Source organism: Vulpes lagopus, chromosome 2, assembly GCF_018345385.1.
Source record: "Vulpes lagopus strain Blue_001 chromosome 2, ASM1834538v1, whole genome shotgun sequence".
NCBI lineage: Eukaryota > Metazoa > Chordata > Mammalia > Carnivora > Canidae > Vulpes > Vulpes lagopus.
The window spans coordinates 151653485-151666851 of NC_054825.1; the positions used below are offsets into that span (position 1 = coordinate 151653485).

Sequence of the window (13367 nt, forward strand, 5' to 3'; positions counted from 1 at the left end):
ATATGTTTAAATGACTAATCAACTGAGTAATACCTCCCATGTGCATCACTCATTTCCTTGACAGGAAAGACCCTTTGAAAACCTAAAAAGTTGCTAATGGCAGCCAAGAAAGAAGTATAGTACTGGTTCTGGCATAGTATGGACTGGACCTCTAAGTCACCCTAAGAATGAGGCCTGGGATCCATGAATGCAGATCCAGGAAGTGGCTGGGTCAGGGCCACAAAGCCATGAAGTAGAGTGATCCTAGTAGGGACAAAGGGTGCAGAGTGGGGGCTAAGAATTGACACCATTCTACACTGAGTTATCCACATTTTAAAACTCTGCCTATTGGGATCCCTGGGTGGCGCAGTGGTTTAGCGCCTGTCTTTGGCCCAGGGCGTGATCCTGGAGACCCGGGATTGAGTCCCACATCGGGCTCCCGGTGCATGGAGCCTGCTTGTCCCTCAGCCTGTGTCTCTGCCTCTCTCTCTCTCTCTGTGACTATCATAAATAAATAAAAATTTAAAACTCTGCCTATTTCAAAGAATGAAGAAAATCCTGGAGAAGGGGAGGGGTGGAGCAGAGAGATTGCTTTTCTCCCTTCTCACAGAAGAAGGTCAAATGTTTGTGTGTTCAGGGATTTTGCAAAATAAAACATTCTTTTATAAAATATGGCCAAGTGTCAAGTGTGTCAAATTAGATTGGCCACAGTCAATAGCTCACCTGGGACCATCTATTCTGATGGCCACAAGGACAATATGGATTGGTTTCCCAGACATGCTGCCACTTTGTCCACTCATGTTTACATTTCTACAAATACATAAACATGCTCCTAACTGCCTAAAATAGTGTCCAGAGGGACAGACACCAAGTGATAACAGTGGTTACATTTGGGTTGGTCCCTCGAGGGTAGAGGAGGAAACACTAGAAAGACACCTATTCTAAATGTGAATGCACACACATTAATTGTGCATTTACACCAAACACTAGTGGCCTCTGATCCCTTACTGTGGGTTTGGAAATATCTCACCTTCACTTGGGTATACAGTTAGAGAATCATAATTAAGTCAATGTCATTATTAGACCAAAACTGAATTATTCAGGCCCAAGTAAAAGACCCTTTATATAACACCTGTGAATTTTTAAATCAGAGTTGTTTGGAATGATGTTTAAATCAAAGTTGCTGATAACACTGTAGCAATCATTCCTTAGTTGTTAATATTCATTAGGTATCTGCTTTGTGTTAATATTCAGTAGGTATCTGCTCTACCTTGCCAGGTGTGATGGAGAGGCACTGTAAGAGGCCACCCCCATTCCAGGCTGCAACTCTGGACAAATACTCAGCTGCAGATTTCCCAGATGTCTAGCTCCTTCCAAATAAAGAGGTGTCTTTATTTGGAAGTGGTTCTACAAGTTCTACGTGGCACCTACTAGTGAATAGGTAGATGCAAGTAGAATTGCTCTGGTTGAACTTATGGGATTTTTAGGGGGCTAGTCACCTCCCTTTGTTTTCAAGAGCCTCCTAGTTCCTTTGTGTAACCCCATGGGCTGCAGACCAGGGCTTCTCATCCCAACATGAATGCCTGTTTCCCTGGGGTTCAGTTCACATAGGTTGGATACATGACAATCCATGCTCTGCCTGGGTGAATTTTCATGTCATGCTGGTTCTCTAAAGACCCAGAAAGGGGAAAATGAGCTACAAAAGAAGGGACTCAGTAATCTGGAAAACAGTAGGGAGGTTCCTCAAAAGTTGAAACTAGAGCTACCGTATAACCCAGCAATTGCACTACTGGGTATTTACCCCAAAGACACAAATGTAGTGATCTGGAGGGGCACTTGCACCTCAGTGTTTATAGTATTAATGTCCACAATAGCCAAACCATGGAAAGAGCCCAGATTTCCATCAACAGATGAATGGATAAAGAGGTGGTATATACAATGGAATATTACTCAACCATTAAAAAAATGAAATCTTGCCAATTACAACATTGATGGAACTAGAGGGTATTATGATAAGTGAAATAAATCAACCAAATAAAGACAAATATCATATGATCTCACTCATATGTGGAATTGAAGAAACAAAACAGAAAAGCATAGGGGAAGGGAGGAAAAAATAAAACAAGATGAACTCAGAGGGGGAGACAAACCATAAGAGACTCTTAATCATAGGAAACAAACAGAGGATTGCTGGAGGGGAGGGGGTGGGAGGATGAGGTAACTGGGGGATGGGCATTAAGGAGAGCACTTGATGTCATGAACACTGGGTGTTATATGCAACTGATGACTCATTGACCTCTACCTCTGAAACTAATAATACACTATATGTTAATTAATTGAATTTAAATTAAAAATGAGAAATGTCAGCAGCAATACACAAAAAAGGAAAGAGTAGAATAAAAACATAAACAACAAAAGCCAATAATTAGAAAGCAATGAGGATCCCAGGGCCCCATTGTAAGCTTCTAGTCAGTAATGAAATTAGGAGTTCACAAAGTTTGGTTAGCTGTGAAATTGAGAGAATAATTCTTCAGGAAAGAGACTGGTGTTCGAGATGAAAGAAATGGGATGGAGAGGTGGTCAAGAGCCCTGGCTGGCAGCTATGTGCCTTTGGTCAAAGCACCTGGCCTCTCCTTTTTCTCCAGTGTACAGTGTGGAAAATAAAACACTTACCTTCTAGGGCAGTTTTGAGGATTAAAGGAGTTGAAATATGCAGAGAACAAGAGAGAACTAGGATCCCACAGGCACGTGGTAGGCTCCCAGTGTGTTAACCACCTCCAACAAGACTGCAAGGGATCTAAATGTTCCCATCCTGTGCTCCTCAGAAGACTCTCCTCAATTGATTTCATAAATACTAGCAATCAGTAACTCATCCTCTTTACTTTGAGAACTAAAATTGGGTCCAACTTAATGAACAGAAAAAGTAACACTATCATGCCATCTAGATTGTTTTTTTGTATTTTGGGTTTTTTTTGTTTGTTTGTTTTTGTTTTACTACTTATTTCTCATACTTATTTTCCTTTGCCTGCTCCTTTCTTTTTTTCCTGACCTATTTGATACTACATACTTCCATAAGCTGCCTTAACATCAAAATAAAATGAATGAAAAATAAACCAGCCAGGGCCACCTGGGTGGCTAAGTCGGTTGAGCATCTGACTCCGGATTTCAGCTCAGGTCATGATCTCAGGGTCATGAGATAGAGCCCAGCATGGAGTCTGCTTGGGATTCTCTCTCTCCCTCTCCTCCTGCCCCTCCCCTCACTCTCTAAAATAACTAACTAAATAAATAAATAAGACAAAAATTCATCTCTAAAATACCTCCTGGTTTTTGTGGTTGCTTTTTAGCACACGGTTGCACAGGTACAGACACATATACACCAAATCATGAAAAGGAAAACACCTGCACAGAAATCAGAACAGAAAGGTAAACAGTGAGGGGTGAGGCTTACAGGAATGGCAGGTGGCGCCTGTGTAGCCAGTGTGTGCGCAGTCACAGGAGAAGGTGTCCCAGGACTGGGAACATTCGCCCCCGTGTTCACAATAGCTGGGCAAACACCTGCAATAAAACAGATACAACTGCTATTTCCCACATTCGGTCAGGAGAAAGTGTGTATCTTAACATTAACCTGTAACAGTGAAAGATGGTACTGATGGCTTCAAGAGAAAAATGGTACCATGAACAAAACTTGTTGGGTCTGTCAAGAAGGGGGTTCCTAATGCAATACCCACTACAGACAAAGAAACACACCCAGTTGTCATGTACTGACAGCAGATAAATTTTCTACATATTACATTGTGCCCCAAAAAAATCTGTTTCTTTTTCACAAATAAGGCAAGATCAGTTCCATCCATGATCAGACAGACAAACTGCTAGCAATGGCCACAGGCACTTCACTTGTTTCCCTCCCCGCTTCCATGTTCCTTGCAGTGAGACCTGCAGATTCTTTCACAGAGAGGGACAGGACAGCCTACTTCAATCTGTTTTGGTCTTAGGACCTGCTCTGACAAATGGAGCATTAGCAAACTGATATTTCAGAGGCTAGAAAAGTGTCTAGGAGGTGAAAGACCTGTATCCAGAAAACTGTAACATATTGATGAGAGAAACCAGAGATGACACAAACCAAATAAAGACATGCTATGCTCATGGGTTGGAAGAATTAGTATTGTTACAATGTCCATACTACCCAAAGCAATCTATCTATTGAATGCAGAACCTATCAAAATCCCAATAGTACTTTTCACAGAACTAGAACAAAAAAAAAATCCTAAAATTTGTATGGAACTACAAAAGACTCTGAATGGTCAAAACAATCTTGAGAAAGAAGAACAAAGCTGGAGGCAGTAGTCTAGATCTCAAACTATACTACAGAGCTATAATAATTAAAATAGGATAGTACTGGCACAAAAACAGAGACAGAGATCAATGGAATAGAAATGAGAGTACAGAAATAAATCCATTATTATATGGCCAATTAATGTATGGCAAAGAAGGTAAGCATATAAAATGGTGAAAAGATAGTCTCTTCAATAAATAGTGGAAAAACTGGATAGCCACATGCAATAGAATAGAACTGGACCACTTTCTTACACCATACACAAAATAAACTCAAAATGGATTAAAGATCTAAATGTGAGACTTGAAACCATAAAACTCCTAGAAGCAAACATAGGCAGTAAACCCTTGCATGTCAGCCTTAGCAATATTTTTCCTAGATGTCTCCTCAGGCAAAGGAAACAAAAGCAAAAATAAACTATTGGGACTACATCAAACAAAGAAACTTTTGCACCTTGAAGGAAACCATCAACAAAACAAAAAGGCAACCTTTTGAATGAGAGAGGGTATTTGCAAATGATATATCCAATAAGAGCTTAATAAACAAAATATATAAAGAATTGATACAGTTCCACACCAAAAAAACCCCAAACAAAACAAAGAACAAATTAAAAAATAAGCACTGAATCTGAACAGATGTTTTCCTAAAGAAGACATATGGATGGCCAACAGACACATGAAAAGATGCTCAATATCACTCATCATCAGGGAAACACAGATCAAAACTATGATGAGATATCACCTCACTCCAGTCAGAATGATGAGTATCAAAAAGACAAGAAAAAGCAAGTATTAGAGAGAATGTGGTGAAAGGGAACCCTTTTGCACTGTTGGTGGGAATGTTAATTGGCGCTTCAACTGTGGAAACAGTGTGAAACTTCCTCAAAACAGTAAAAACAGAAATATATGATCCAGTAATTCCACTTCTGAGCAGTTATCCAAGGAAACCAAAACATGAATTCAAAAGGATATATGCACCCCTATGTTTATTATAAGCATTATTTACAATAGCCCAAACATGGAAGCAACCTAAGGACTCATCAATAGATAAATGGATAAGGAAGATGTGATATATATACACAATGGTACATCACTCAGGCATAAAAAAAATGAAATTTTGTTATTTGATACAACATGGATGGACCTAAGAGGTATTATAATAAGTGAAATAAGTCCGATGGAGAAAGCCAAGTACCATAAGATTTCAGTTGTATGTTGAATCTAAAAAAAAAAATTGAATAAGCGAAAAACAATAAAAAAGAGAAAGAGGATCACTAATACGAGAGCAAACCAGTGGTTGCCAGATGATGGGGAGAGAAGAAGGACAAAATATGTGGAGGAGATTAAGAGGTACAAACTTCCATTTATTAAATAAGTGACAAGGATGAAGAATACAACATAGAAAATAGAGTCAATAGTACTGTAATAAGTTAGTGTGGTGACACATGGTAACTATACTTTTTAGGGTGAGCACTTTATAATGTATGTAATGGCTGAATCACTATATTGTACACCTAAAACTAATAAAATATGTCAACTGTATTTCAATTAAAAAATAAAAGAATTTAAAAAGTTAACTCAAGGGGCACCTTAACTGTAGTCAGTTAAGCATCTGCCTTCAGCTTAGGTCATGACCCTGGGGTCCTGGGATTGAGCCCCATGTCAGGCTCACTCGTGGAGAGACTGCTTCTACCTCTCATCTCTGCTCATGCTCTCTCTCTCTCTCTCTCTCTCTCTAAAATAAATGAAATCTTTTTAAAAGAAGTTAACTAAAGTTAGATCATAGACCTAAATATAAAATACCAAACTCCCAGAATATAACACAGGAGAAAATCTAGCTGACCTTGGGCTTGGCGATGACTTTTCTGATATGGTCTATGAAAGAAAAAACTGGAAATTTGGACTTCATTAAAATTCAAAACTTCTCCATTATGACACTGTTAAGGGAATGAGAATTCAAACTACAGACTAGGAGACGGTCTTTGCAAAACACACGTCAAATGACGCAGGATTGATATCCACAATATAGGTAAAATTCTTTCAAGATTCAACAATAAGGGCAATGAACAACCAATTAAAAACTGGGTCAAAGATGTGAACAGATGACTTATAAAAGAAGATTAACAAGATGGCAAATACACATATGAAGCACATGCTCAATATTATTAGTCATTAGGAAAGTACCAATCAAAACCACAACGACATGCCACTTCACACCCCCCAGGGTGGCTATAATCAAAAAGACATAGTAACAGATGCTCACAAAGATGTGGACCCTTCTACATCATCATTGGGAAGTAAAATGGTGCTTTGGAAATCAATCTGGAAGTTCTTCGAACAGTTAAACACAGAGTCACCATGGACCTAGCAATTCTGCTCCTAGGTACATGCCCAAGAGGACTGAAGACATAGGTCCACACAAAAACCTGTACATGAGTGTTCATATCAGCATTATTCATAAGAGTCACAAAGTAGAAACAACCTAAATGTCCATCAAATGAGGAATGGATAAAACAAATGTATTATATTCTTTCAAAGAAATATTATTCATCACAGCTTTGTTATTAATGTAGAAAAGAAGATCCACATCAACTTCAAGGTACGTTACTTGGGTCCCGACAAGTCACACTGCCTCTCTTGTTTATATAGCGAAAGCTCTCAATATAGTCCCTCGAAAGCCTCATACATTTGCATGAGGCTATTCATTATCCTCATTCATTATCCTCTGGATCTCAATGCCTATTTCTTTCAAGGAGTCAAAGGAATGGGTAACTTTGGGTTACTTCTACTCTATGCACAGCACTCATTTTGTATTTGGGAGAAAAATGCTGGAAATAAGCCCAATTTCTTTCAACAGACACCTATAAACACTCTCCTGCTGTGTCTTCTGGCATTTGAGTGGAAGACACCTGATTATTTGCCAAGAACTAGAAGGTGGGCTTCTTGAAAGAACAGAAGGATGTCTCTTCACCTCCAAGGATTAGAGGGCAGGTCAGTCTGCATCCAAGCCATTCCCTTAGTGACTGTTGTCCCATGTCCTTGGCTCATTTAGGGCAGCTTCCTTGACACCTGAGGTCAGTTTCCTCACCCCCAAACTTCTGCCTTCCTGGCAGGACCCAGAATGCACATGGAGGCACCAGCAATAGTAAGAAAAAGAAAAATGGCAGCACACCCCCACGTGTGTGAATGTGCAAACACACCAGTGTGAATCTTAACCTGACTTGAATACTGCTCCACTGCCACAGACCTGGGATTGGTGGGAACCACACTCCAACATGCTGGCTATGATTACATGCAGATGAGGTGAGCTCAGTCTATACCAGTTTCTTTGGGAAGGGGGGTTACGAATCCTACACATCGTGCATGGGCCAGCTCCCTCCCAAATTTAGGCAAGATGTTGGCTAGAATTGATACAAAGGAGAGCAATCAGGATTGGGACAGTGCTTAACACCCTGACCTCTAAAAAATTGTTATGAGAATAGACTTTAGCTGAGAGGAGAAAGCCAATTCAGGGAACCCATTGGGTACTTGTAAGACCATGGTGGGTAAAGGGTGCCTGGACTTTGAGCAGGAAAGTTGAGGATTTACAGTAAAAATCTGGATGGGACAAAGGATACTATGAAGCATTTGGTGAATGGGCTAAGGTCTCATTTCTGAAAGATGGAATAGAAACAGGATCTTCTTCTCTACATTGAATGAAAAAGAGATCCTTGCTTTGAGATGGAGGCTTGAGGAGATGTCATGTTACAATTCTTCTCAGCTTTAGGATTTTGTACTTCTATGATTCCCAAAATATCTTAAGATCTAATAACTAAACTTCTTGACTCTGTCCCTCCAAAAATCATGCTTCTCCTCCATCACTATTCCATTGAGTGGTGATACCACCCTTTACCCAGCTGTCCAAGCCAGAATCTAAGGGTCATCCTGCCATGTCCCTCTCCATCACCTCACAGTCAAGTAGCACACCAGTCTGTGATTCTGTCCATCAAACACCATGTAACTCACCCACATTCTTCTCCTCCCTACTTCAGGCCATCATCCCTTCTCATATGGGTAGGCAATCCCCTACCTCCTGGTCTCCCAGCCACACATCCACTCTCTGTGGCCCACACCCAAACCATCTTGCCTCTTGTGAGCAGTATTGCTTAACTGCACAAGTGGCTTCCTAGCGTGAAGCCCTCAGTGATTTCCCAGGGAACCTTAGATCAATGTCCAGATTTTGAGTCAGACCTCTGTGGTGTAACTCCTGCCCAGCCAGACAGCTCCATCTCTCACCATCCCCTGCTCTTCCTCCTGAGACCCCTAATTTCTACAGTAGTCATGCTCAAACAGGCAGACTTAAGGCTGCACTTTGGGCTTGGGCATGTGGCTGTACCTTTGCTGGATGTCCAGCCTCACTCACTTGACTAACTTACTCCCTTTCTACCCCAGAGTAGGTGTCTCTCTCTTCTCTGACAGCCCTGCCTCATCCCAGCACAAATTAGGTGCCCTTCCCACATGTCTCCAAAACCCCTAAAACTTCCACTTCGGTCTATTTATCTGCTCTAAAAAACAACACATAGAGTGCATGTTGTTGTATTCAGCATCCAGAAGATTAAAGCTGGCTAAATTCCACAGAGGTGGAAAAAGTGGCCCCATTAGTACAGTCCATACCTTGAGGTGTTCAAGATGGCATTCCTGTGACCCTAAAAGAAACCTGTACAGAACCGTGTAACCTGAGTTATATGACATGAAATCCTAATGCTCAAAACACAATTGGGGTAAGACACGATCCCTCCTCATGGCTACCTCATCCCCAAAGCCTCATTCCCAAGAACCCACCACTTTCCCTGTGTCATGGGAGCCTTGGGAGGGAGGACAGAGCACCATGTGCATGAGTCCTTGTGTGGCTCAGGAAGGCTTCCTATGTCCCCATCCAATTTCAAATATCTTTTCATAACCTGCTATACTGCTGGGCCCGGAATGCTGTTATGCATCATGAATTATTAACTCCTATGCCTGATGGATGAGAGTTACAAAATCACCTGCATTTTAATAATAAATCTCAGTTTCACCTGAGCACACCATGACGTGCTCTGGACAGGCAGGGTGTGGGCTGGTGGATGGCCAGGCTCAGCACAGAGCACCTGGCAAGAGCGCCGGCATGGATGTTTGTCCTGTTCTTACAGGAATCTATTTCATGATGCAGTGAACACGGAGCTGGTAGGTAAGGCCTGAAGCACTAATAAAGAATGAACCTTTCTCGTAGTGGTGAATAAGGACACTTTCTAGATGTTAAACCATAAAAACCATAAAAAAATATAATTATGACTGTATCAGCCAAAGTGCCGACAGCTCTTTTCATACCCATTTACAGAGTTGCCATGAACCTCAATGTTTGCTTTCAGCAGAGAAAGTAGCTTAACATCCCAGATTCCAGAAGTCTCCATCCATTGTTGGTACACATTTCTAAAAATAATTTTTAGGGGTACCTGGTGGCTCAGAGGATGAGCATCTCTGCCTCTCTCTGTGTGCCTCTCATGAATAAATCAATAAAATCTTTAAAAAAATAAAAAATAAAATAAAAATCATTTTTAGGTGTGATCTGGAAAATCCATTTCGGTGACATAGATACACACACACACACACACACACACACACACACGTACACCATGCATACTTTGTTGTCCTTGTTGCTGTTTTGGCTAAAAGACCTTTATGCACAAAGGGGCAACATGCATTTCTTATGTACAAGAAATATTGTGATTACGCCGTACTTTGTGAGGGAATTCCCCGGACACTACAATAAGTTCACAACTGAAATGTCAACCCAACCACTGACCCCTGGCTCTCCTAAGGCACCAATGGCCATTCCCATGGGTGAAGATTGTACCCAACTTCCAAGCACATATTTCTGAACCCCCTACCAATACCACGATTCAGGATTCCAAAGCTGGCTGAAGTTATGACTTACAGATTGAAGCCAGTTCCTACGCCAGAATAAATTTCATAAACTGAAAATTGAGATTCAGAGTTTTTTGCTGCATTCTTTGAGTCTTTTTGTCCCCCTGCAAATGAATGGGATGTGAACTAAGCACATGAACATCTGCATTAAAGAAATCAAGTTTTTATGAGTTAATATTTCACGTCCTGGAATTTATGGTGTTCTAACACGCTGCCAAATTGCAATGCAACTTGTAGTTTATTGCACATGACATGGAATACCAATTAGTGTTAAATTTGGAATAGATTTACCACACAAAGCACTTCACAGAGCGTGAACTTTGAAGAGGTTGGCCAAGTACGGACACATGAGGGTGTCTGGAGTATGTTCGTTTATTCAACAGCAATGTAAGGCACTCCTACTGCGGGAAGGTCAAACATACAAGGCACCGAAAAAAATATTAATGTGTTATAGCTAAGCCATCCCTTTTAGCCAGAAAAACTGAAAGTCAGGTAGCACGACAAACAAGACAATTTGAATAAAGTTGCAATGCTTGGTGATTCCAACACGCTGCTGTTTCAAAGCTTTTCTTTTTTTTATTGAGGTATACTTAACTTCTAACACTATTAGTCTCAGGTGTACAACATAATGATTCAGTATTTGTATATATTGTGACACGATCACCACAATAATTCTAGTTAACATCCATCACCACACATACTCACAGTTTTTTCCTGTGAAGAGGATTTTCAAGATCTACTCTCTTAGCAACTTTCAAATATGCAAAACAGTATCAACTGTAGTCATTATGCTGCATATTACATCCCCATGATCTACTTATAACTGGAAGTTTGTGCCTTTTATCTCCCTTCACCCATTCACTCATTACCTCCTTCAATGAATTGGCACTATGCTCATTGTGAGGTAACTGGGTTCTTTCCATTCTTTCTCATGTTTACATGACTAGAAATCCCAGAAGGTTCAACCTTTCCAAGAGGAAGAGTTACTTTTCATTTTCCACATAGAGAAGAGAGTGCGGGGTGAACCCAGCTGACCACAGGCAACTTTTGACTTACTGGTCCTCAGTGATTCATGATCTCTTTAGAATATTCCATCTGTTTTGTGCAGTGGAAGAATTTTTTAAAGTATTAAACTCATCAGTATTTACACTCATCAATAATTATGGCACCATCAACAGTAGTCTGTAAAAACTAAGTAGCCTGGGGACATAGACAAGGAAAATTCATGACAGTGCGTCTTCTAAGAAAATACCATTTGAAAAGAGCAATTATAAAATTAATGATTGTCATTTTCTTGTTTTCAATTAATTATAACTTTCCCATGCTGGATTGGCTATCAGGAAGAGAGAATGCGCTAGAAAGAGGTGCACTCTCTCAGTGGTTTGTTTTTAACCTATTATCAAAAAAATTGAAATCATGAATGCTAGAGTGACCTGGGATGGCCTTACCTGTCCATGAGGCCGCACGAGTCGATCTGGAGGTCACGAAACCTCCCCAGTGTTCCCTGCTGTACTGTGATGGGATCTACCTCCTGGTCACCAATAGAGATGAGCCTCAGGCAGCCCTGAAACCCGGCCAGGGCACCTCCACATCCAGGGCCAGAGCTGCTGTCCGGGCAGCCTGGATGGACATGGAGACACAAAAAGGAGAAGGTCAACAGTCGTGATCAAAATAGTGCACAGCACTTCATACATGCAAGTATAATGTCTCCTCCTGTTTGCAGATGCCTGAGGATCCTGCTTCCCCCATGGGTTAGAAGGGTCACACTCCTTGTGGATGGGGCAATGGATGCCTGAGGATAGACATTGTTGGTTTTGGTAAAGCACAGAAATAATAACAACTAGAACCAGGCTTATGGACAGATGAGCTGAAGGTAGGATGTAAAATCCTACCAGTAGAGTCAAGGCACATTTAATTTAAGGAGAATCTAGGGGCACCTGGGTGGCTCCATCGGGTACGCGTCTGCCTTCGGCTCAGGTCATGATCCCAGGGTCCTGGGATGGAGCCCCAGAGTAGCGCTCTCTGCTCAGTGGGGTGTCTGCTTCTCCACCCCCCTCCCTCTCCCCCTGCTTGGCACGTGCTCTGTCTTGCTCACTCTCTCTCTAATATGTTATAAAATCTTTTTAAAAAATCAAGCAGAATTTGATTTCTCTTTTGAAAGCACAAAGAAGAAATCATTCCTTTTAGCATGACATTAAACTCTATGAACTAAAGACCGTGTGATAACAGAATCAGAAAAAAAAATCACAGGCCTAATAGGACTTGCTAAATTTAAAATGCCTGAAAAGCAATTACGGATATGAAATTTCCACTCTGTCCATGCGTGTGCGTGTGTGTGCATGCACGGGCATAGTTAAAACAATGTTTGATGATAATTGGTTAAAGAGATCTAAGAACAGTTTATACTTACATTTCTAATTGTTTCTGAATTAGGCATTTTAGTCAAATACCTTTTAACATTAACACACACGAAATTATCAAGTATCTCAGTAATATGGCACCGAAAATAATGGAGAAAAATTAGCATCCCGGGCTGTTCCATGCAAAAAGAAATGGGCTTTGATTGTTTTCAATAATAAGAGTTACATTTTACAAGTTCTGCTGCATTCACTAACTGGCTTGCTGTAAATTACTGTTAAATTAATTAAGTAAGGAGGCCAATCAGACCGCGGTGGCTCACCAAAAGCATTAGTGGCCAAGGAAAGCAAACCAGATTCTGAGTCTATAAAGGTTCTGAAATTGGAACAGCCAATCCCAGACAGCCAGGCAGGCTTTAATCTGTAGCCAACAATAATTTCCCCTCTCTGCTTCCACACCTTCTCTGTATAAGCCTTTCCTCTGGCTCTTGTCTACAGAGCACCCCAACCACTTCTGGTTTGGTGTTGTGTGATGCGAATCAATTTTTGCCCAAATATACCCTGAAAAATTGTAATATGCCGCAGGTTATCTTTTACCATTACAAGCCATGATTCAGTGGTTCATAATACAGTGGCTTTCTTTTATTCCCCTGGGTTTCCCAAGGAGACAATGCTTTTATAACAATGATGAGCAAGGACACAGCTTTGAAATCAAAATCAGAGCAGATAGGAGTTCAGAACCGCCTCCTTCCCCAG

General features: G+C 40.9%; 1 protein-coding gene across 1 annotated transcript in view; it reads right to left on the reverse strand.

Annotated features, from left to right (window-relative positions):
* Window positions 1–13367, reverse strand: part of LOC121479799 (contactin-associated protein-like 3) — a 188343-nt gene that overhangs the window by 58786 nt on the left and 116190 nt on the right. The window contains exons 10-11 of the mRNA XM_041735601.1: window positions 11703–11874; window positions 3428–3534 (exon numbers count right to left, since the gene is read on the reverse strand). Coding sequence (XP_041591535.1) covers window positions 3428–3534; window positions 11703–11874 — 279 coding nt within the window. The remainder of the gene's footprint in view (window positions 1–3427; window positions 3535–11702; window positions 11875–13367) is intronic.